Source organism: Meriones unguiculatus, chromosome 4 (genome assembly GCF_030254825.1).
Source record: "Meriones unguiculatus strain TT.TT164.6M chromosome 4, Bangor_MerUng_6.1, whole genome shotgun sequence".
In the NCBI taxonomy this organism is placed as follows: domain Eukaryota; kingdom Metazoa; phylum Chordata; class Mammalia; order Rodentia; family Muridae; genus Meriones; species Meriones unguiculatus.
The window spans coordinates 50,598,961-50,625,435 of NC_083352.1; the positions used below are offsets into that span (position 1 = coordinate 50,598,961).

At 38.4% G+C, this 26,475-nt stretch overlaps 1 protein-coding gene across 3 annotated transcripts in view; it reads right to left on the reverse strand.

Annotated features, from left to right (window-relative positions):
* Positions 1-26,475, reverse strand: part of Galntl6 (polypeptide N-acetylgalactosaminyltransferase like 6) — a 1,307,600-nt gene that overhangs the window by 91,975 nt on the left and 1,189,150 nt on the right. For all 3 annotated transcript variants that reach the window (XM_060381810.1, XM_060381809.1, XM_060381811.1), the window contains one exon: positions 24,838-24,955. In XM_060381810.1, coding sequence (XP_060237793.1) covers positions 24,838-24,955 — 118 coding nt within the window. The remainder of the gene's footprint in view (positions 1-24,837; positions 24,956-26,475) is intronic.

The following is a 26,475-nucleotide window of genomic DNA, read 5'->3' on the forward strand; positions in this document are numbered from 1 at the left end:
TTCCCCATCATACTAGAACCTCTGTTCGGATGTAGCCCCTGGTAGCTCAGTAACCAATTGGTTTCCCATAGTAAGGGGAACAAGGACGATTTCTAACAGGAACTCAATGGCTGGCTCTTTGACCTCCCCATCCCCCAAGGGAGGAGCAGTCCTGTCAGGTCACAGAGGAGGACTTTGCAGCCAGTCCTGAAGATACCTGATAAAACAGGATCAGATGATTGGGGAGGAGGTCACCCTCTATCAGTGGACTTGGAAAGGGGCAGGGTGGAGAGGAAGGAGTGAGGGTGGGAGTGGGAGGGAATGAGGGAGCGGGATACAGCTGGGATACAGAGTTAATAAAATGTAATTGATAAGAAAAAATAAAAATTAAAAAAAAAAAGAAAGTAGAGGTAGGAGGATCAGAATGTCCTGGGAGACAAGAGACCCTGTGTCAAAAAGGACATTTGAAATCTATTAGTCTAGTCTAGCATCCACATCCTTAATCAACATTCTATGTACAGAGTTAACAAACTGCCCAGGCTTGATAATTAATAGTACTGCCTTTTCTGGACATATGGTCTCTTTTGCAGCTAAGCAACTCTGCTAATGAATAGGCATGGCTGTATTTCAAGAAAATTTTGTTTATAAAAATAGGCGTGGGGCCATGATTTGCTGCCCATTCTTCTATAAAGTACAAAGCATTTCACACTGGGAAATTCAGCTAGTCTAAGGCAATGTCTGCGGGAGATTACAGTTTCTTAAACTAGACACCATGATATCTTTCAGTCCATATCGCCTTTACCTGTGGCTTGGTATTCTCCCACTGAAATGCGGATCTAGATCTTTCTCCTTGAATTTGAGTCAGTTTGTAAATTCTTAAGCTCTTTCTGCGGCGGAAACAACTGAGGCCATGTCACGAATGACAGCATAGCCTCTGCCTGTCTACTTTGCATTGTTTTTTTGTCACTCTGATCTGCCACATCAAAAATCTGATTCCCCGATGCTACCATATTATGAAGCAGTGGAGGCCACATGAGACTCCATGTGAAACTTCTTGGTCAGCAGCCTCAGCTCAGGTTTTCACTAATGGCCAGTATCAGCTGACAGACATGTGAATGAAAATCCTTTAAATAATTACAGCCCATGCTGAGTCAACTCTCTTGGAGCAGATACAAGATAACTCCTTTGTGCCTGTTTTGAATTTTGACCACATAGAATCCATTACCTTAATTAATTAAATGGTTGTTTTTTTACTGGTGCATTTCTGAGGACATTTTTATGCAGTAATAGTGGCTAGAAATACATACCTTCAAATTCATGATAAAAGCAAATTGCTAACACAGACAACCAAAATTCATCCCTCAGTTTTATCTTACCATGCTGTGAGAGACACAGTGCTTAGTTTCACCAATCCCTGTGCTTATTTCTTTCTAGGCACGTTGCCAGGTTAAATTCCTGTGTATTTAGGTGGGGACACATGATTATTTCTTTCTGGTGGAACGTGAATAAAGGTAATTATGTATCACTTCTGGTACAAAGATGTTTTGAATTGGGGGTTAGGAATTTGGTAAATTACTTACTATTCTTTACAAAGATCGGGGCTTGAATTCAATCCCACATAACTCATGTAAAACTGCCAGGCATAGCGCTCTAAGCTCTATCTCTCTTATCATTTCTCTCTCTCTTTCTGTCTTGTATATAGAGAGGGGAAGGTATAGTAGTCCTTTCTCTCATCTGTCATCCAGACAGTTGCACTAGACAAAGCAGTCAACTCCAGGTTCACTGAGATGCTCTGTCTCAAAAACTATGAGAAGAGCAATAGAGGAAGACATGCAATGCCTACCTCTGGAATATATACACACACACAAATGTATATCTCACACATGCTTAGTACATGTGTGCACACACGAACATACACAGACAAAGAAATTAGGAGAAGATTTCCTTCCATATCTTCTTCAGAGGATAAAGAGAAAGACTTGGTACTACAGAAGTTAGTGGAGTTATTAAATGACAGGACGTGAGTTCCAGAAAACCTGGATGGGGATTCACACCCTTCTGCAAGCCTGGACAAAAACTGTGATGGGAGTGATAGAGACACCTTAGGGATATTAAGCTATGAATGTTTGGGCCTGGTTGCAGTAGCTGATTTCTCTATTATATTTTCTCATATTATTCAGATTTTCTTAATGAAGTGTAATGGTTTGAAATGTAACTATTTGAAAGGTTACTTCATTTATTAGTTTTGCATTTTAAAGGAGAAATGGAATTAGACAACAGTTGAAGAAGATGGATGAAGGTTACAGATGTTAGTTAGTCTTGTGTATAGTCAAATGTCAGTTCTGATTAGTCAACACTAAGCAAGGGTCAAGATTAAGATGCTCTCCTACCTCCAGACCACCTGCTGCTAGGAGACAGTAAATTTTTGGCATGGGCATTTGCTTTCCCATGATGCTACCATTAGTCTGTAGAAGTGGCCAGTCTTTCCTGAAGCATTAAGGAATGGTGGCAAATGAGGCCAAACCATGGGTGTAAAGTCTGGAGTAATGTCTTACTTTTTTTTTTCTGGCCTTAATTTCTGTTTTGGTTCAGATGGTCATAACACTTCAAAGGCGACACAGTGGGCTAAATGCTGCTCATGGTGAGAATCTGACAGTGTAATAGTTTCCACAACAGAATGCTAAATCAATCACCATAGCCTGGTGCTCTGGATGGAGTGTTTATGTCTTTGGCCTCCAATTCATATGGCGCAACCCCCACCTCCCTGTGTGATACTATTGAGAGGTAGGGTTGCTGGGAGATCATTAAAGGTAAAGGTCTTATGGATGAGATTAGTGTCCTTGCATAATGAAAGAATCCTTTAATGTTCTCCTATCCTCTTTTGTTCCTGGCAGATAGCCCTCACTGTACCTTCAGGGGGCCAGCACCCCGACCTCAGATGCTGGACTCTATAGATTGCCAGAAATGAATTCTGTGCTTTAAAAGCCTCTCAGTTAAGTACATTTTGTTGTAGCTTCCCAAAGAAAGGCTCATTATTTTTAAAGATACAAACAGTCCTTAATAGACACATAGAAACATACTTCTGATTGTTTTCTTTTTTCTTTTTTTGAGGTTTATACATAATTTTAATTTTAATTTTTCTTTTTTATATTAATTGCAGTTTATTCACTTTGTATCACAGCTGTAGCCCTCTCCATCATTCCTTCCCAATTCCACCCTCCCTCCCTCATCTCCTTCCATGCCCCACTCCAAGTCCACTGATAGTGGACCCTATCCATCTGATCCTTCAAGTCTCATCAGGACTGGCTGCATTGTCTTCCTCTGTGGTAAGGCTGCTCCCACCTCAGGGGGAGGTAATCAAAGAGCCAGCCACTGAGTTCATGTCCAAGATAGTCCCTGTTCCCCTTACTTGGGTACCCACTTGGAGACTGAGCTGCCATAGGCTACATCTGTGCAGGGGTTCTAGGTTATTTCCATGAATGGTCCTTGGTTGGAATATCAGTCTCAGAAAAAAACCCTGGGCCCATATTTTTTCTGTTCTGTTGCTCTCCTTGTGGAGCTCCTGTCCCCTCTAGATCTTACTATTTCCCCCATCTTTTATAAGATTTCCTGTGCCCTGCCCAAAGTTTGGTTATGAGCCTCAGCATCTGCTTTGATACCCTGCTGGGTAGAGTCTTTCAGAGGCCCTCTGTGGTAGACTCCTGTCCTGTTTCCTGTTTTCTCTCTTCCAATTTCCATCCTGTTTGCCTTTCTGAGTGAGGATGAATCATCTTACCCAGGGTTGATTAGCTTCTTTAGGTGTACAAATTTTAGTATGTTTACCCTATATTATTTGTCTAGTATCCACTTATAAGTGAATATATACTCTGTGAGTCTTTCTGCTTCTGGGTTACCTCCCTCAGGATGATCTTTTCTAGTTCTCACCATTTGCCTGCAAATTTCACGATTTCCTTGTTTTTAATTTCTGATTGTTTTCAAATAGTACTCTCACATACTTTTAAAAGATTAATTCATCTGTGTTGTTATTGTTGTCCTTGTGTGATCATCACAGACTTATTGGCTTAAAACAACCAGCATTTTTGTTTTCATATTTCAGTGTAGTTGTAAGGCCCTGTGAGTTCGGTGGGGCTTTCTAACGAGGGTTCCCACAAAAATGAAGTCTGGGTGTACGCTGGGCCAAGCTCTTACCTGGAGCCTCTATGGATGAATCTGCCTCCAAGGTCATTTACAACACTGACAGAAGCTATTTGTAAGACCAGAACTTCATTTTTTCTTGCTGCCTGCTGACTAGCACCCACTCTTAGCTATCAGGAGCTATTTCAGTTCATGGCCCATGGACTTTTCACTTCAACATAGGCGACCCTCACTAATTAGGTTGTGGCCACAGTGGCTGAAGTGTTTAATAACCTTAACTGTACCTGTCAAATATCTTTTACCTTGCATTATAAGATGCTATGCATTACACTGGCATGTATAACACATAATATTTATATGATAAGTTAACATGTGATTAAACAAGGGAAGAGAGTCAAATGAATCAACATGAATGTCTTCTCTCAAGTTCTCAGCTCTTAAAAATTCTTCCTTTCAGAAGTTGGTCAATTTTCTCTATAAAGAAGTAAGAGTCTATTCTTCTGTCCAGATTTTTTTAAATGCTGAATTTAATGTTAAGAAAGCAGTAGAATCTTGAGATTTATTTTTTCTGTATTACTATCACCATGATTCTTTAAAACCATAAATATCAGCACCACATGCGGTGGTGGTTGGAATAGGTATGGCCCACATAGACTCTTGTGTTTGACTGCTTGTCCTGTTGGAATTGGCGCTATTGGGAGGGTGGCCTTATTGGAGTAGGTATGGGCTTGTTGGAGAAAGTGTTTCACTGTGGAAGAGGGCTTTATGGTCTCATATATATTCAACCTAAGACCAGTGTTGAGACAGTGTCTTTCTTCTGCCTTCAGATCAAGACGTAAAACTGGCAGCTCCTTCTCCAGCACCATGTCTGCCCGTATGCTGCGATGCACCCTGCCATGATGATAATGGACTGAACTTCTGGAACTGTAAACCAGCCCCGATTAAATACTTTCCTTTAAAAGAGTTGCCATGGTCATGATGTCTCTTCAGGACAATAAAACCCTAAGACACATGCCTTCTTTACAACCTGGCATGTTTTCTTATTGCTCCCAAGGTAACAACACAACCGTTTGTTTATCTGTCTTCAATGGCTACATGCCTCTCCCTGGCCAGGTACCTTTTTAAATCCTCACAAAGTTTTGTTGCCTGAAGAAAATTCTTCCCCCTCTCCCTGTTGTTTGCTTTTCTGGTTGTTTGTATAGTGCTTATTTTTTTTTCCAGGCTTCAGCTTACATGCCATAGCTAAGACCCTGTTTTATGTTCTCATTTTGCCATGTACCCCTCTTTCTATTAATCTGTTATAATCTTCCTCCTTTCTCCAAAGTTTTTACTCTCTATAGTCAACAACAGTCTAAAATATTAAAATATTCAATGATTCAATCGAGATAGATATACCATAGATAGATAGATAGAACATTCACACCTTTTATAAATTTTCACTGCTGTAATTATTTTATTATTGTTGCAACTTTCATACAATGCCTCCATTTATAAACTAAATCTTATCATAGATACATCTGCATAGGAGAAAATATAGTGTATAGAGGGAGCTATATTGTCTGTGGTCTCAGGCATTCATTGGGTTCTTGGAACATATCCCTTTGGGATTAAAAGCAACAATGTAGGTGAGTTAATTAACAGTGAGTGTGTTCTTATTATGCACCAAATATCTTCCACAGCTGGCTCTATAATGTGTGGCACATGTCAAGTTCTGAGAATGTGGAGCTTCCATTCAAATGTTGAGAACATTTAGGAGAACTACAGCTAAGTAATTCATTGGCCATGTTCCATGGCTGAGTGCTTGTTTTCAGTCACTGGATTATAAGCTCTTGTCTGTTTTATTCATTATGGTAGTTCTAGTTGGTTATGAAGGACACAACATATAATATGTACTCACTAAACGTTTGTCAAGTGATTGCATAGGATTCCTTTTAATTTCAATAATGTTTAAGCTTTTTCTTCCTAAGAGCTGTGTATTACTTAGGGTATCTATTGCTTTGGTAAAACACCGTGACTAAAACAACTTTTAGGAAAGGGTTTATTTCAGCTGACAACTCTTGAGGTCACACTCCATCACAGACAGAAGTCAGGATCACAACTCAAAGAGGCAGGCACCTGGAGGCAGGATCCAAAGCAGAGGCCACTGGGGAGTGCTCCTTACTGGTTTGCATCTGTTGTGTTATACACAACCAAAGTACCTGACCAAGGGTGGCATCACCCACAGTGAGCTGGGATCTCTCCATCAATCATCAATCAAGAAAATGCCTCATGGACTTGCCTGCAGGCCAATCCATACAAGCATTTTCTTCATTAAGAGTTCTCCTTCTCAGAGAGCCTACCTGTGTCAAATTGACATAAAAGCTAGTCAACACAGTTTCTGTAAAGCCTTTCAAGTTTAAGCTTCGCTCATATAACTTTAGAAAGTATTTTCTTCTCTTTACTGAAGCTACAAAGCATCAATTATCTTCATATAGAGGTAGTTTTGTTTCTCTTTCATGTATATATAATGCATATATACATGTATACATATATGTATATATAGAATATAAGTAGGTATGCATATGTGTATATATATAGATACATATATATGTAGAAAAGAGAGAATTAAATATTCAGCATTATCCTCAGCTAAATAGTAAATTAAAGGCCAAGCTGGTCTACCGGATAACATATACATATACACATATTTATTTATATATAAATATATACCTATGTATAATGTATATTTGTATATATATGTATGTGTACATATGTGTATACATACATATGTATACATATACACAAACATACACACAAACACACACACATACGGATTTATGTAGACCAGCCTGGCCACTAACTTGCTATACAACTGAGGATGATGTTGAATATTTGATTTTTTTGTTTCTGCCTCCCAAATATTGGAATTGCAGGTACGTATTTTCGTCCCTGGTTTATTCAGTGCTGATGATCAAACTCAGGGCCTCATGAGCATGCTAGGCTAGCACTGTGCGAACTAAACTATAACTCCGGCATGCACTCTCACACTCTCTTCTTTTAGTTGTGCCTCTCTCTGTAGGAGATTCCATATTTGGACACAGTAGGGAAATGTTTGGGTGTCATTGTGGGACTGTGGCTCAGAATAGAAATCCAGTTGTAGCTTTTATCAAATTCTGTATTTGTTTTGAAAGATATGATATATACACATATATGTACATATATACATGTATATATGTATATATTTATATTACATAAATATATTTATATATAATATACATTATATATAAATACATATATTTATATATTTATACATTATATAATATATAATAATATATGTATTTAACCAGATAATCTTTTAAATTTGTTCTTTGGAAATATCATGTATGAAGTGTGTTTTGAGGGCCTGGGCAACCTACTAGTGGCTATTTCCCCAAAGAAAAGAAAAGTGACTTTACCTTTCTCAGCAGCTGTTGACTGGATCACATATCTATCTATCTCTCATCTATCTATCTATCTATCTATCTATCTATCTATCTATCTATCTATCTCTATCATCTCTCTACTTATCATGTTTGCTTGCTTATTGAGACACTCTGTAGCCCTTGTTGATCTGAACATTGTTATGTGGGCTGCCTAGCCTTGAACTCTCATAAATCTGCCTGCCTCAGTTGAGATTAAAAGAGTGTGCAACCATGCCCAGTTTGAATTATATTTTTCAAGCATACTTCCTGTTGCTTAATGTTATGACAGTCTACAGCAATAAATCTATGTCAAGCTATATTTTTGTATCTAATTCTTGGAGAAATATTTTACATTTACAAAGTAATGCATCTTCTTTTGACACCATAACTGTTTTAAAGAAATGTTATTTTATTCATGAATGAACACAGAAAAATTCTTTAAAAATCCACTCTAAATTGAATGAATAATTGAATGTTTGCCTTATTTTTAAAATTGTTTTTTCAACAGCAGCCACAAACTAGAATTTATACATGGAAACATTAAATGAAGTGAAATCATACAATTACACCGGTCCCTTGGAATATGTACTTATTTCAGTAAGAAATTGTCAACATGAGGAAACACTATCCTTAAACATGCTCAGAAATATCACATGCTGCATGGGAACAGTGACACAAATCTCTAGGCATTTGAATCCTAGTCTGGCTTGTTTCTGCTCATTTGTTGCTCTTTTTTTTTTTTTTTTTGACTCTCTGCTCAAGTTATTTTGTCTTCTTTTCTTTTCTCCCACAAGTCAGGTTTCCTCCTGCCTTAGGGAGTTGGCTTTCTGCTTGGAATTATTTTCTCTCAGAACTCCACTTAGCAAACTACTTAATTTCCTCCAGGCAGCTCCAAATTCTCCCACCCCCAACACCTAGTCCTGCTGGGTTCTGGGCCCAGGCATCTCTGTTTCTATTGTCAAAGTCAGAGCTCACTTTGCTCACAGATTTTGTGGCTTTTCTGTCTGTCTCTCTACAAAAGGCAAGAATTTTTCTGCCTTTTATGGCGCATGTAAACACCTAGAACAATATGTTGTACATAATTCATGGGATGTATTGTTGAATGAATGAAAGGGTGAATAAAGTGTGGGCTTATTTATACAAACTAAAGCTAATTCCAGACAGCTGAGTTGCTTAATACTAACTCAGCAAGTCACTTCAGGCACATATGATTACAAAACAGACATAGTATAGGTTAAAAGTATAGAAAAGGATACATAAGTGAGCAAAGCTAGGATCTATAAAACAGCTTTCTAATTTTAAGATATGATTTGGGCAAACTAGAATTGAAAAACTCTTAAAGACTAGTGACTTTATCATCTATCCAGAAAGGAGAATGTGAATTGCTGAGCAGAAAGGCTTTGGCAAATAATGAAAGGGGACATATCCTTCAGTTATAATAAAAACTGCTTTTGGTCTCAGTTGGTCTCTAGAAGGCTTGGAAAGGCATTCATGTGTTTCTGTGTGTCTGTATGTGGCTATGTGCATGTGCCCACAGAGGACAATGGCCCCAGAGCTGGAGTTACAGGTGATTGTGAGACACTTAATGTGGGGAATGGGAATTGAACTCAGGTCCCCTGGAAGTGTAGTATGTGTTCTTAAATGCTGAACCATCTCTCTAGCCTTTAATTTATATTTTTAATGCTATGACACTCATGCTTGTCTGTGTGAGGGTATGTGCATGTGGGTGCGTTTGCTGAAAGATGCCAGAAGAAGGCATTGGAGCTCCTGGAGCTGAAATTACTGGTGTTTGTGAGCCTCCCCATGTGGGTCCTGCTTACTGAACTTGGGTCCTTGTCAAGATAAATGCCACCCTTGGTCATTGAGCCATCTTTTGAGTCCCTTTTATAAGATGTTCTGATTACAAATTTCTATTTGTTGATCAGAATATAATAAAAGTGCAATAGGGAAATGTCATCCGTGAGGATGTGGCAGTTTTTATTCTCAGGAGAAAAATCTATAATTTCTTGACCTATTCACTTAGGATTTCTTGGCTAAAGTAAGGAGTACTCTGCTATACAAGTGTATTAAAATGCTTTGCCCAAACTGCCCTGCGGTTATGCACTTCCAGATGTCTAAGTGGTGGTCGTACGGTAGGAGGAAATTTTGCTTGGAGAATCATTGCTTATAGAAGCAGTGTTTATGTATATGGTGACTTAAAACACTGATGGAGGTGGGGACAAAATAAAAAAATGGAAATATAAGTTGGCTTATTTAAAATAGTAAGTTTTAGGTGGGACATGAATGCACACATCTCCAGGGTGTTTACTTAAGTAAAAATTTTGTTAGAAATGTGTTTGTTATCTCCCTTAATTCATTACTCTATAGCTTACAAGGTGCATTTGTGGTAAAGCATGTGTGTTTCCTCCCATCTTTTCCATACACTTCTGGATTTTGTGTCTTTTCAATGTGTTTTCAACGTTTTTAGAGGTTGGTTTTCTGTGTTAAATATGACTTCTTTGAGGGCACATCCAAATGTGCCTTTCCTTTTCCTCTCAGGTGTGCTGGCAGCCACACCTGATGGGATGGACGGACACTTCAGGTCCGGGGAAATGGCTGTACATTTCTCTGTTTTACTCCATTGGAGCTGTCTCTCAGGTGCTGGATCAGAATAATGGTGCTTCAGAGGCCTTGGTGGCTGTGTCTGAGGATGGGAGAGAGCAAGGCTGACAGGGCCACTTAGAAAGATTCTTGCAGCATCTGGGACCCCAAGTCTCTAGGGACTCAACTCAACCATTTTCCTGACTTTCTCAGTTTGTTTATGTGAGGTTCTTTCCCAATACCACCTTTCTTCTCAGTTGGATTCAGTTGACCTTTTGTCTTCTCATACATCAAACAATTGAAATAGAAAAGCATTTTTCCCGAGAGTTTGGGTGCCCAGAGCACCAAAGTTTCACTTTTGCAGTCCCAGGATTGATGGTGAGTGCCTTTGTCAGCTTAGTCACTTTGCCAGCCCTTATTTTTATTTTATTTTTACATTTATTTATATGAATATATAAATATAAAATATTTATTTATTTATCCATGTGTAAGTGTGTGTATATGCATGCTATGATGTGTATGGCTCAATTAGAGGACAACTTGTGGGAGCCAGTTCTTTCCTCCATGTAGGTTCTAGCAAACACCTTTATCAGCCAAGCCATCATAATGACCCTCTTATTTGTTTATGTTTTTTGACTGATGTTTAACAATATTCAATAGAAATAAAAAAAAAACCTCCAACCACTTTCAATGGTTCACTGTGATACATGCAAATTATTTTTGAGCAGATGATGCTGTAATTTTATGGCATGGTTTAGCGGGCCAGTAGTTAATTGGGCCATCAATCGCTCTTCTCTTACTCATTTCCATCTTCTAGAAAGTTGGTGTTCTTTCATAAGGCAGTTGTGAGGACCAAAGATATGCAGAGCAACACTTGATGACTGTGTGGCTGCATGATAGGGAGGCTGTATGAGGTGGAATGGATACACAATGACTGAGAAGATCAGGACACAGGACCACATGGGCAGGTGAGGATGCATGATACCAGTGACAAGGTCAGGATACTAGATTATAAGGATGATGTGGATACTTGATGACATTAATGAGAAGGAAAGCAGACAGAACCACATACAAGTCTGTGCATATGGAGAGAGGGATTATTTTTACCCTGTCAAAGTTTGGACAGGAGGCAGGAATTTTGCTTAAATTATGTTGGCTTGGTGTCATGAAGATTGCTGACTTTGGTGAAGAGAACATAATATATACTCTTAAAGTTCATGTGCTCTTAAGAATCACTGCCCATGGCAGCTTAGTATCCTAGTGGGTTTCCTAAGTAAGGGGAACAGGGACTGTCTTTGACATGAACTCAGTGGCTGGCTCTTTGATCTCCCACCACCCCCTCCTTCCCTGAGGGAGGAGTAGCCTTACCAGGCCACAGAGGAAGACTATGCAGCCAGCCCTGATAAGACCTGTTAAACTAGGGTCAGATGGAAGGGGAGAAGGACCTCCTCTATCAGTGGACTTAGAGAGGAGCAGGGAGGAGATGAAGGAGGGTGTGTGGGGGTTGGGAGGGATTAAGGGAGGGGGGCTATATCTGGGATACAAAGTGAAAAACTGTAATTAATATAAAAAATAAAAATTTGGAAATAAAAGAATCACTGTAACATTGCCACTTGGAGCTGAGAAAGGATTTGGGAATACTGTAGAGTTTTCTGTTTCCTTCCTTCCTTCCTTCCTTCCTTCCTTCCTTCCTTCCTTCCTTCCTTCCTTCCTTCCTTCCTTTCTTTCTTTCTTTCTTTTGTGTTTTTTTTTTTCAAGACAGGGTTTCTCTGTGTAGCCTTGGCTGTTCTGGACTTGCTTTGTAAACCAGGCTGGCCTCGATCTCACAGAAATCCACATACCTTTGCCTCCCCAAATGCTGAGATTATAGGTGTGTGCCACCACCATGCCTGGCTATTTTTCCATTTTTTTACATCAACTTTCTATACAAATACTTCTTGAACATGGAAGTAAGCTTTATATAGATTAGGACAGAAGAATCAGAGTGATGAGATTGTATTTCTTTGTCTTTTTTCTTTCTGGTTAAGAAAAAGAGCAACAAAGAAATTAAAATATTTAGAAAAAAAATTCTCTATTCTAAAACATTTTTCACACTGACCTTACTCTAGGTGCAAAATTCCACACAAATTGTTACAGCTTGCTCACTTTATAGCTATCTATAAAAGTCAAAATAAAATTAAACAGGGAATTAGGAAAATGCTTTCAGACATAAAAGCGCTAACAACCAGAAGGACTTCATGCTTGCTGCAAGGCTTATCTCTAATAGGCATAAAATTTAGCTTGAAAATGCTGCGGTACACCTGAGGTACCTTTTGTTGGGTAATTGAAATGAATCTCAGACTGGCTTTTGAGACATTAAGCAGCTGTTTCTGTTTATCTTTGAGTTTCAGAATGAGTATAGCGTCATTTTAATATTTTCTTTGGAAGATCAATTTTGGGCATGGCGAATTAAAATGGATGTTTTTATGCCACCTAGTCTAAATGTTGTTGAGGGGAAAAAACCCATAGGAACAACTCTAGATACTTCTTGTGTGTCTCAAGGTATATGGGGGACTATAAAAGGTTTCTGTCACATTTTAGACACAAAATACAGCCAGACTTGGAAGTACTCCATGGGCTCAGAAGTAAAGAGAAGTGTCTAATCTAGTTGTCTCATAAAAGCAATGAGAAAGTTTATAAAATTCTGTAGAGTCATCTCTGGTATGAAAAGGAGATCTAATGAGCGCTTTTTATAAGACTAAATTTATTTCTAACACAACCATTTGTACAAAGCATCATCCTGGCGGTTTATAGGCAGTGTCTTCAGGTGAGACGCATGTTCTAGAGAGACAAATAAATTATTTTAGGACTATGACCACCTTGGGGGATTTTGTATTTTCAAGGAACTATGGAGAAAGTGTGAAAACATTTGTTAATTAAAACTGTAGGTTTTTTTTTCCTCCAGTGTTTTGGGAATGGAAGGTTTAAGAAGTTGGCAAATGTAAGGAACAATGTGAGGACAGGGACCTGGGAAACCATTCTATTTGTGCACTCGTGTGCTATTATTTTGCACTTTCTCTAATAAATCTGTGCATTGTGCCACATGGAATGCACATTGCACAAGGTGCAGTAGTGACAGCAGATGGGGGTGAGGGGAATTTGAAGCTGGTGGAGTAAGTAATCAAGTGAAATGAGCCATCCTGGGGTATTGGCAGACTGAGAAGAATATCGATCTTTTCTCAAGAGTTTTCTGGTAGACGAAAATCTCAGTAGTTTCAAAGTTTGGGCCCGATGGAGACCTTGGATCTCTACCTGATCTGAAGCTGGGGTTTGTATTAAAAATAGTAGATATGCCTATGTGTTAATTCATCCATATATATATATATGTATATATATATATATATATATATATATATATATATATATATATATATATATTTAAGCTCTTTTGGTCATTTTGTAGAGAGCTCTTCCATCCAGCTATTGGTCTGGCGGTACAAATGGGAAGAGGGAGACGAACACAGCATCTTCCACATTCTTCCTTGGGTAGATGCAAACATACAAAAAAAATCTTGAAATCAACTAGAGCTGTTTTATACTTTGGGGCTCCTGATTTAAGTACTAGCTGATTTCCTTTCATCACTTAACCATTGTAAAAAACAATCTTGTTTATTTATTCACTAATTTATTTTGAATCTGCCTTTTTTGGTTTTATTTTAAATTTCAAAAGTATTTTCTTTATTTTTATTGTTTATTACAATTTATTCACTTTGTATTCCAGCTGTAGCCCCCTCCATCTTTTCCCACTCTCACCTTCACTCCCTCTTTCCCACTTTGCTCCTCGCCTAGTCCACTGATAGGAGAGGTCCTCCTCCCCTACTATCTGAACTTAACCTATCAGGTCCCATCAAGACTGTCTTTCTTAACACTAAGTTCTATGAGGTAGAGGGGGACTCTCTTTACTCTTCTTTGTATTAATCTCAGCATCTTTCACACTGCAGGATTTCAGTAATATCTACTGGGTTTAGGAATGTGTTTATGAATGTAAACCTGTGACACTAACTACATCTTTGTAATTACATATATATTATATATGCAATTACTTGTTACTGTGTTGTATATGTATATATATATATATATACATAAAATTTGAAATATAAATACTTATCTTCCTATTTTTATTTTGCACACATTTTGACTTTTTAGTGTTTTCCAATAGGTTTTTCTATTGTTTTTAATTAACAAAACAAAACTGTCTGATTCTTAAAAAATTATTTATTTGTATATTTGCTTTGATCCTGACCATAGCTCCTTCCTTCCTTTCCTCCTGGTTCTACTTCTCCCTTTCTTCCCTCAACCCTTTTTTCCTTCTCAGAAAAGGGGAGTCCCCACACAAACCCAATCCAGCTCATCAAATTTCATCAGGACTGAGTGTGTTCTCTTCCCCTATAGCCCTGCCAGGGGGAAGTGATCAAAAAGAAAGAAAGAAAGTCTGTGTTGGAGACAGCCTCCACTCCCCTTACTAGGGAACCCACACGAAGATAGAGCTGCTCAAAGACTACTTCTGTGTAAGTGGTCCAGCCCATGCGTGGTTCTCAGAAACAGATGCTGGGAGTCACAGCCAAAAATTGGGCAAAGGGTAGGGAATCTTGTGAAAAAGTCTAGGGAAGAATTGATGACCAGAGCTCCACAAGAAGATCAATAGAGATAACTAAGCAGGGCCCAGAGGGACTTGCAGAGACTGAAGCACCCAACCAGGCTCCATTCTTTTCAGGGTCTGATTCTTTTTATTCCACTTTCTTTTTTGTTTATTTCATATTTCTTTAAGACTGTACTTCAGATTATAATCTAGGTAGATAAAAGAACATTTTTTAAATATTTGAATAATAGATATTTAAAAATTCTAGATTAGTTAGTAAAAAACAACAACAACCACAATGACCACCTCCATTACCACCAACAAGAAAGCATTGGTTGCAAACATGATGGTGGTTCAGCCTGGGCTAAAAAGTAAAACCTAGTCTTAAAAACGCCTCCCAAAATTTCAAAGCATAAAACCTAAAAGCTGTCATATGACTTTGTGCTCATTAATGATTTAGAAAAACATTTCTAAACAAGACATGAAGGCTGACACTATATTTTTGGAGAGGTTAGCTTTCTGATGATTTTCTTATATCTTCATAATCTTGGTCAGTGCACATGAAAAGTTCTAAGACGAAGAGTTCTTTGTGTAATCTCCCTCTGGATGTGTGGTGGAGTTTACATCTGTGTGATGCTTCTAAGGAAAGTAAAAGGAGTTTTCAGAAGCCCTAAATGAGTCAGTAGGGGAATTATCCTACAATTGAGGTGAGTCTGATCCTCACAAATGAACCATGACTTGATTCTTCCTGAAAGAAGAGATTTGAAGATTTTAAAGTGAAATAAATTTCACTTAAGACTTGGAAGCAGGAAGCTGGCATTTTGGGAGAAGCTGCAGAGGAAGCCACCACTCAAGGACTCTGTGGCCTGGAGGCGGTGAGCATGGCCGGAAGGAGCTGAGGGTGGCCGGAAGGAGCTGAGCATGGCGGGAAGGAGCTGAGTGTGGTCTCTAGAACTCTAGTATTCTCGGCCCACAGCTGCAGAATTAGATTCTGTTAGTAACCTGAGGGAACTTTCCAGATTTTCTCCCAATTGAGCTTCCAAATAAGGACAGAGTTCGTGGGCCATTTGGCTGTAAGATCAATAGCAAGGAATTCTGATATTCTTGAAAAAAATCATTCATCTTGCTTATAGTAATGTTATTTGCATAGACTCAAAGAACTTGCTCATAATTATTTACATCTTGTTAAATTACTTTTTCTTTATTATCATTTTTTTCACATTTGTATTTTGTGTTTTCATGGTCAATTACTACACCCAATTATTTTACTCATTTCTATATTTATTTCTCTTATTAATCACTTACTTTTGTCTCTTGCATCATTAGTTTTTGGTTTTCAAATTTATTAACTTCTTTCTGTGCTTATTCATCTCTGTCCTTATTTTATTTGACTTATTTAATTTTTAACTTGATTTGGGTGTTTACTTTCTTATTTTTGTTCTTTCTTTTTATGGAAACAAATGCTTCAGAACCTTGGCTTTCTTCTGAATGCTGCATGAGCTGTGTTTCCTCTGTAATGACATATGGCATTTATGGCATTTTAATTTCAGGGTTTTTCCTAAGGCTGATATAATTTTGTTATTAATTTTAAAATTTCTTTGTTTTTAATCCAATTTAATTCGCTTTTCTCTACCTCACCCTTCACATGCTTAGATGTTTGCAAAATACCTAGTTGCTTTTTTTTATTTCTTCTAATGACCTTCATTTGAGCAGTAGCAAACTTTATTTTTCTGTTCCATTATGTTGTAGCTCATATTGTTTTTTTCTGTTGTTATTTTGACACTTTTCTTAAGTTTTTAAGTATCAGCATTTCATTATTACAGACAAAGTCAGCTGCTTCCTGTGCCTTCTTGAGACATTGATGTTCAGAGCAAAATCTTTTTTCTTACCATGGTTCTTTTTTCTTTTTTTTTTTTCCACATCGAATTTTTCTTAATATCTTCTTTTTAGATAAATTCCAAATTTATTTCTTTTTGAGACAGAGTTTCACTATGTACCCCTGGCTAACTTTGAACTCAGAGATCTTTCTGCTTGCTTTTGAATTCCAAGTGCTGGCATTAAAGGTGTGTGCTACCATACCTGGTTATCTCTCTTTCTTTCTCTCTCCCATCTATCTATATATCATCTATCATCCCTTCATCCCTTTCTTTCTAATCTTTTGAAAATGTATTTATTTTTAAACTGACATCTCACTATGTTGCTCAGACTAGTTTAGAACTCACAATTTTCCCATCTCAGCCTCCTGAATTCTTTTTTTTTTCATCAACTAGACATGGAGTCAAATTGGATGAAGTCCCTCAACTGAGAAAATGCCTCCATCAGATTGCTTGTAAGCAAGTCTGTGGGGGGAATTTTATTGATTTCCAGTTGATAGAAAAGTGCTTGGCCCTGGCTGTGACTGATACAAGGAAACAAACTGAACAAGCCAAGAGGAGCAAGTCAGTAAGAAGCATTACTCCGTTGTCTCTGTTTCAGTTCCTGCCTCCAGTTTCCTGCCCAAATTCCCTCATTCTCTAGAAGTGTAAGACAAAAGAAACATTTTCTTCTCCAAGCTGTCTTTGGTCATGGTGTTTTATCACAGCAGTGGAGATCAAAAGAATAAACAGGTTTCACAGGTGTATGCCACCATGTTGTTAGCTGTAGAATGCAAGCTTCAGAGTATGGGTAGAACGATGTGAAATGCTGTCTTTTGGACATGACAGGACAGTTGCATTAATGAGCCACACCTGGTGTGTTTACCTGTATAAAATCAAGCTAGGTAATATTCTAGCATGAATGGGAGAGGGGCTTGTGGGCTTCTATAACCGAGGAGCTATTGGCAGTTGATGGCTGCTGGGAGACGGAGAATAATTCTCCTTTGGGGGTGTGGCCACTGGCAGGTTGCCCACACACCAGTGGGAGGTCCCATGCACATATGGTCAACGATAATTGATTTTTTTATTTTAAAGAAGGGGATATGCAAATGAAGAGGAGAATGTGTTTAGGGGACTCTCCAGACACATAGAGAGTCAACAGGGCATGGCTAAGTTCGTATGTTTTTGCATATATGTAAGAAATTTTCAAAAAATAAGGTCAAAAGATCTATTAGTCGCCTTTGAGATTTGTGGATTCTTCTTGCCTATCACATTTGTAGGACTTCTTTGAAAGCAATGCTACAGTTTTGGCTAGGACACATCAATTTTATACCACACATTTCATAGAAGTGAATTATCTGATACTTGTCTATACCTAATACTAGGGATTGGCTCAGGGCTGGAAACAGTTTTGACTACTGTTCTTCATCTTGTCTCACCAATAACCTTGCAAATTGGATGTCTGTAAAATCCATCTCTCAGAACTTTCTCACACCCATCACTGTGCAAACTCAATCTGGAGAAGCATTGCACACCAACAGTTATTATCGTTGTTAGGAAAGAATCTCTGGTTTTCCTCATATATGCAAAACTTTGGAGAACTGAGATTTGCTGACTCCAAGTGAGACTTGAAGTTGTGGCCATTTCATTCCCCCCATGCTCATATCATATCACCACTGAATTTACCATGACTGCTGCACATGTTCTGCTTTCTTATGCTTGTGGTTGAGGGTAGAATAGCTGATAGTTTTGTTAAGGAAAAAGTTTTGTTTCTCCCCCTTATTTTTTTTTTTTCAATTTTGAGTGACCTTTAAGAGGTGACCATCTCTTTACATCTTAAAATTGTAAACCTATTGTAATTGTATAACTTAAAATTGTTAAGTTAGAAATACACTTATCAGGTTTTTGGTGGCTTATATGTCTTGTAGGGTGTCAGGGGCCGTGACTCAGCGGCCTGCTTTGATATTTAAATCTCAGCGGAGAGATGGCTTTTAGGAGGCCTTTTACTAATGGCAGAGGAGAACTTGCAAGTCCATCTCCTTTTGTTTGTGACAGCAGGTGGGATAGCTTGTGAGGGTTACACCTCTTCCTCAGGCTCCTTGTGCAAATTAACCATTGTTCTGAGATGTTTCTACTCTGGCTTAGAAACTACAATAAAAAGACAGGCTGACAGTTACTGCAGAAGGCTGAAGATGATGCTCCAAGCATCCTGTCTCAACTCTTGTGTAAACAGGACCCAAGTAAAGCAACTAGATACAATGTTGTGCAATGGGAGGAGCCAGAGGACAGGAAGGGGCGAGAAGGAGGAGGAGCTCGAGGAGAAGAGAGCACGAGGAGGCAGAGGGTTAAAGGCAGAGGGTTAAAGGCAGGAGATTTGCTGCTGGCACTGCTTGCTGCAAGCAGCCTGCCTTTTGCTGTGCCTTTTGCTGTGGCTGTCGAGTCTGGACCTTTAAAAAGTTTCCTGTGTGCTGTGTGTTTATTTTATTAATTTTAATCCTCACTCCCAACTCAAGAACCGTTCGACTCTGCCCGGCTGGCCCCGGCAGTAGGGAAACTTCATATGTACTTAATTTTGACAATTGTTTTTGGCCCTGGAGTTCACATTAAGTAGAAACAAACAAACTGTGTATTTGTTCTTGTGAAGTTCTGATCTAAATTAAATGCTGGCACAGCTGAGTTGCCTTAAGTGATGGCTGATCCCTCGTTTCAGTAAAGAACTAATTGTTCTGGGCGCAGGGATTAGTCTTATTAACTATTCTTAACCTTTATTGAATAACCACTAAATTTTAAAATAATGAAAATTCTGTTACACTAAATCATCAGAGGGATGGTCAAGTCTCATATTTAACAAATATCACATAGAAAGAACCTGTATTTGCCTTTAAAAATGGCCACGAGTCTTTTTTCTTTTTAAATTTATTTTCATCTAAGAGAAACTAGGCTAATGGTTGTATGAACAAACCCAATGTTGAATCCTTGTTTGATATTAACTAGATAATGACTTGTCTTAACAAATATGATGTAGAGGCTTTTTTTTTTCTCTTTCTTTTTTTCTAAAATCTTGCACTAATGTTGAATGGGATAGGAAATTAAATTGAATGACCTTTAAGTGCCACCTTATTACTTTTACTAGTTAAGAGACCCAATAGTAGTTATTATCACCACAGGGAGAAAAGAATGGTTAGAATTTTGGGACACAGGTTGTTGAATAAAAAGCTTTCCTAGGCTGTGAAGAGCCACAGAATAAATGGACGTTGATAGTATTGTCCTTCAAGACCTCAGATGGGCCAGTCACTATTTGTGGTATTTGAAGTATTTGTATGTTTTATATTTAACATTTTTCATCTATTTGCTCAGTTTTATAAAATCCTAGCAACATTTTTTTTTCCTCTGCCAATTTAAAAACCAAAATTTTACAAAACCCATAGGACAATGCTGTCATTGTCCTTTTAAGAAAGACTACATGACAGTGAACTGGGGAGAGAGAAGAGGTAACTGCAAAATAGGTGAGGGATCAGGTCCTAGGAGGGCAGCGTGGGGAGGAAACACCTGTCTGGGACTGACATTCTCATGGACTCATCACTAGAGGACAATAGTTAGGCGTGTGGGACCTGCTGTGCCATAACCTCTGTTTCCCCATCATTTCCAGTGGCAACTGCACATTGCGTACCTGGACCATTGCCTAGTGGAAATGAGATGCTCAACAAAAGCTGGTCGAAATGCTGACTAAATGCTGCCTTCTCTAGAGCCCTGGCAACTCACTAACCTAGTATGATTTAAAAGACAGCTGGGTAGCTTCAACTCTTAAATAACAACAAAGCTATTACCAGCATTGTTATTTCATCCATTTTAGCAGTTCGTGTAGCCATATTAACATAGTTGTATTTCTGCATGGTCTGAGACAGAACATGTTTCCCCAGGACAGATATATGACAGAAGCTACCCGGTCCTCTGGTTCTCTAGATGTTTATAATGAGAATGCAGAACCTTTCCCATCAAACAGTTTGGAAGTGTTTTATAAGGCTAAAAATGCACATTTTAGGGCCTTCTAGCTCATTCCTGTATGTTTAAAATTAAAATGATTTGAATGTGGAAAAGGGACTTGTCACTGGATTTGGATGGGTTACATGAGGGGTTGGGAGGAGATAAGGAAGGGTGGTAGAATAATTTTTATGTTTTACATGCAATTATTATGTTGTCCATAAATAGATTTAATTAAAGTTTTACACATAAAAAAAAAGACAGCTGGATGGTTCTGAGTTTCACAGGGGTCCAGATACATGTGAAAAGATGTGAATGATGAGTGCAATGCAGGCAGATAATTTCTTTTCCTCAGAAAACTTCTAGAAGTTATAGCATCTGGCTTTTACACTCTAACATAAAGTATGCTCATCTGCCAGAATTATGCTTTTAGAAAAATTAAGGAGAGGTATTTAGGGTATTATGTTTTACCAGAAACCCAGTCTTTCATATGAGACAGAATCTTCTGGAAATATTTTCATTTGTGAGTTGTCAGAAACTTTTGTGAAGTAACTCTTTGAAGAGGGAACATGTAGTGTAGGTGTCTGATAATGACCGCTTGCAGAAGTATTTTCAATGCTAGTATTTAAGTTGCAACTTACAGCAATTTCTGTAATAAAGTGTAAAATGCTACTGGTGAGAACCAATCAACCACCTTGTTTCACAGATATTAAATGCTGACCAGTTTGAATCTTACAGTGTTTTGCACTGAAGATTAATCACAATTTATAGGATGTGTCCAAAAAAATCAGTTGTTCGATTTTTAGTTGTGATTTATAGAGCTATTTGTATATAATGCCTTTGATTGATTATTATTTGCACAGATTTTTGCTTCAATGCATAGTCTACCTAAGAATTTGACGAAGTTTGTCTACTTCATAAATACTAACAGTGAGGGACAGGAACCCCAAGGTCAGCAAACTGGATCAAGAAGAATGAAGAGACATGTCTGGAATGGAACCCTGCTAAGATATAACTGTCACCAAATAATCTATCATTCCAACTAAACAACCTAGGGCAATTCAGTCCTGAACTTACAATGTGGTTGCCATGGTTTTTAGACAAAGACGACAGGGCTGCATTCCAATTATATCCTATACAATGACAGACAACTGAAAAATAGGAAATAGGGTAATAAAATCTTGGGTCATCCAGAAGAGATGTGATAAGTACAAGTGACACTGAAGTGAGATGAAAGTCATGTCTGCCTAAAAAAGCACCTTTGTGATTTAGAATGCAAGTGTATAACCCAGAGTCTTTGGATTTTCAATAGCGAGTTTGTTTATTACCCAGCCCAGTTCTCAAAGATGGGTATCTTTTACTTATTAGAAATTCTCTCAATATTTTATACTTTAAGCATTCAAAAATTAAGAGACTATCATGGAAATTATCTCCAGCTACGAAAAATAAACGTATTCTTTCAAGTCTGGTAAAAACAATAAATACAGCAGGGCAGTGTTTTTTTTTTTTTTAATTGTTATTTTATAAATACCATGATCTAAATACAATGTTCTAAGCTGAAGTGTTTTATCTATGTATTTATTATACACTAGATGGACTGCAAGCTTCTAGGCAGGATTCTTGTTTTCACCTCCTATCTCACCAGAGGAGTTCTGGGATTGCAGATGCACACCACCTCATCAAGCTTTTTAAATTTACAATCCAGGGACCGATTCCAGGTCGTCAGCTGCATCTATGGGAGAAATCATTTAGGCAGGGGCCAAAAGGCTGACAGTTAACTTGAGAATGTGGGCTTTTAAGGATTGGACGTTGTTTTAGTTAATATTCTGTTGCTGTAACAAAACACCATGACCAAGGCTTCTGACATAGGAAAGCATTTAATTTAAATTTTATTATTTATTACAATTTGTTCACTCTGTGTCCTGGCTGTAGCTCCCTCCCTCAACTCCTGGTCTCACCCTTTCCCCCACCATGCCCCTCCCTTAGTCCACTGATAGGAGAGGTCTTCCTTCCCTACTATCTGACCCTAGCCTATCAGGTCTCATCAGGACTGTCTGGATTCCCAGAAAGCATTTAATTTGAGGCTCACGATTTGAGAGCATTACAGTCCATGATCATCACAGTAGGGAGCATGGCTTCAGACAGGCAGACATGGCTTTGAAACAGTGGCTGAGAGTTCGCATTTAATCCAAAAGCACAAGGCAGAGAGCGAACTGGCAACGGTGTGGGCTTCTTCACATTTCAAAGCTGGCAGACTTCCTCCAAGACCACAACTGGGGGCCTAGTGTTCAAACAGGGACCATTCTCATTTAAACCATCACAAAGGTTAAGGCATTTCCTGTTTATTACAGTCTTGGCAATAAAGAAGAAATGGGACATCTTACTCCCAAAGTGGTAATCGATAATTATTTAATGTTTAACAGACCATAGATACAATCTCTGGAAACACACTCTATGTTTAATCTTTAAAACCTAAAGAAAACTACTCTAAAAGGATCTGCAAGCCTTAGTTTCTCCAGCTGTACAATGGAGTAATAATGTATACCTTTTAAGGTTATTTAAAAAAAATCAGCTAACATAAAAGTATCCAGGTCAGCATTTGGCTTCTAGCACTAAGAATGTGGTTATTCTGTTGTGTAACTATTACTGCTGCACAAACTTTTCCACACCTACTACAAGAAGGCAAAGAGCCGCTGCTCTAACAGAAGGACCCAAAGACCCTGGTAAGTCCAAAGGCCTAAAACAATGCATCTTCAAAGGTAAAAAAAATTATCTTTGATGCAAAATTATATGTTTGAATGGGTCAAAAATACACCAATTTCGTAAAAGGTTTTTTAAAGGTGGGAGGGAAAATTCTAGATGTCCCAAAAAAAACTTGCCATGACACCTCCGTTTCTTTTGAGAATGTTTATTTTGTGATATTCTCCTTGAGGAAAGTATTAATGTTCTTTTAATACTTAGTGTTACAGTCTCATCAAAATCGGTTTGTCATCACCCTTCACAAATTCCAAAAATTGTAGCTGGATTCTTATGTTTGACTCTAATTGTATTCAGGGTATACTTTCTTTCTGCAACAAACACTGGTTGGACTTTGTAATGCAAGTAGTCACCAAAGGGTAACTTACGTCAGAGGTTTCCATATGGTAATGGCACAAGAGTCAGCCTTTGCTTCTACATAAACAGTGGTTAAGATGAAATTCAGTCTTTCTTCCTAAGACTGAATTTCAGAGCTGGAGAGATGGAGAGGTTAAGAGCACTGGCTGCTCTTCCAAAGGTCCTGAGTTCAATTCCCAGCAACTAGATGGTGGTTGACAACCATCTAAGTTGAGATCTGGTGAGTGGGTGTACATGCAGGTAGAACATTGTGTACATAATAAATAAATAAAAAAATAAGATTGAATTTCAAAATATTATTGGCAATTTGGAATATAAGTTCTCACACAGTTTATTTTGCTTTAACTCTTTTTTTTCATATGTTACAGTTTATTGTTTATATACCATGAATTTGAAATGGAATCTTAAATACATATGTATGGGTATAGGATGTATATACATGTATGTGATAAAGCATAGCATTTAATTGAGAATCACTATGGTAAGTAGACACATGGACATTACAGATAAAATAAGCACAAGAGTTGCTTGTAGCTAACAGGCTCACACCTGAAATCCTAAACACAGCTGACGCTGAGGCAGGTGGATTACTACAGGTTTGAGGCCAGTCTGAGTTATACAGTTTCTGGCCAGTCTAAGTATGCTTAAGACCCTGTATCAAAACAAAATGAAATTAAACAAAACACAAATTAAACACATACTCTTCAATTTGTCATTGATATTTTAAAACTAAATTTATTAGCAGTCCATGGAGTTTTGGAGTAACTGGTTAAGACCAAATCCTCAGTTGCTCTCTGCTGTTTGAACATGAAAGGCAAAACTGACTTGGTTTCTGTCTCCTGACTTCATTTGTACTCCTCTGTCCTTTATGCTATAAGCACTCCAGACGAATGCCTTTGCCAGGGGAGCTGTAGGTGTAGGTATGCAGAGTTGCTAACCTATAGATAGGAATGTGAATGGTTTCTTTTTACACATTGCATGGCTGTGTCTCACTATAACATGGGATGGAAGTTGCTTTTCTTCCAAAAGCTCCCTTGGGAGGCACAGCTCCAACTTACAACAAGGATCACAAAGCAAAGTGACACATTCTATCAGAATTGACTGTAATTATGGGGTGAGGACAGTCTGGGTGTCTTACCTTAAAGGAGATTTCATACTGTTCTCCTCCCCAGATCTCTAAGCCTGGGTCATAGCCACCCAGTTCCCAAAACCACTTTCGATCCACTGAAAAGAGACCTCCAGCCATAACAGGAGACCTGTGAGACACAAGAAAAACAACACTGAAAGGACTATGAACATCAAAGGCATTATATTTTCCTTAGAAACTTATTAAATGGTTTAGTGTTCAAACTATCATTTTTTTTATTGTGGTTATCCATAAGTAAATGTGGAATGTGGAATTCTTTTTTTTTAAAATTTTTAATGTATTTTTATTTTTATATTAATTACAGTTTATTCACATTGCATTCCAGCTGTAGCACCCTCCCTCATTCCCTCCCAATCCCACCCTCTCTCCCTCTTCTCCTCCCTTACCCCTTTCCAAGTCCACTGACAGGGGAGGTCCTCCTCCATTTCCATCTTATCTTAACCTATTAGGTCTCATCAGGACTGACTGTACTGTCCGCCTTTGTGGCCTGGCAAGGCTACTCCCCCATCAGAGGGAAGTGATAAAGAGCCAGCCACGGAATTCAAGTCAGAGACAGTCCCTGTTCCCCTTACTAGGGTACCTACTTGGACACTAAACTGCCATGGGCTACATCTGTGCAGGGGTTCTAGGTTATCTCCATGCATAGTCAACGGTTGGATTATCAGTCTCAGAAAAAAACCCCTGTGGCCAAATATTTTGCTTCTGTTGCTCTCCTTGTGGTGCTTCTGTCCTCTCCAGGTTTTTCATCTACCCCTACTTTCATAAAAAAAAGAAATATAATAGAATAAAAAAGACTTAAAAACAATTGTTGAATATGCGTATGTGTGTCTGTGTATGAGTACATGCACACGAGTGCAGGTGTCTGTGGAGTCCAGAAGAGGGCGTCAGACCCTGTGGTGCTGGAATTACAGGTGGTTGTGAGCCCCCTGGCAGGGCTCTGAGGACTGAATGTTGGTCCACTGGAAAAATTATATAGGCTCTGAACTGCTGACCCATCTCTCTAGCCCTGTGAGAAATATTTTTGAGAGTGTAGATTTTGTATAATTGACAAGATCAAAGATATAGAAGAAAGATTTATCTACCCTCCCTAGGAAAGTGCTCAGGGTATATAGTCTCATGTAACATTTATGTTTTATTAGAAACATAATTTTTAGAATAAGATGTCCCTTACTTTATTTCTCTCTTCAGCAGTCTGTTACCACCCCCATTTTCTGCACACAGCATCTCAAAGCGAAATTATAATTGTGGCTGGAACAAATCAAGACCATAACTGGGTGAAAATTCCCAGTGAACATATCACCATAGTTGCAACCTTAACTTCTTTGGGGCTGAGTTTTAAGTCACTAGCTGTTTGAATTTTAGAGAACCTCAAATAAACTGAGTACATTGAATTGAAAAATTTTGAAATTAATTATTTAATTGTAAATAGTTTTGTTGCAGGCAAAATAGTTTAAAAATGATCTTATAAAATGGTTGAATAGAGCCAAGAGGCAGAGGCTGAGGCCAAGGCAGAGGCAGAGGCAGAGAGAGAGGCAGAGGCAGAGAGGCAGAGGCAGAGGCAGAGGCAGAGGCAGAGGCAGAGGCAGAGGCAGAGAGAGAGGCAGAGGCAGAGAGGCAGAGGCAAAGGAG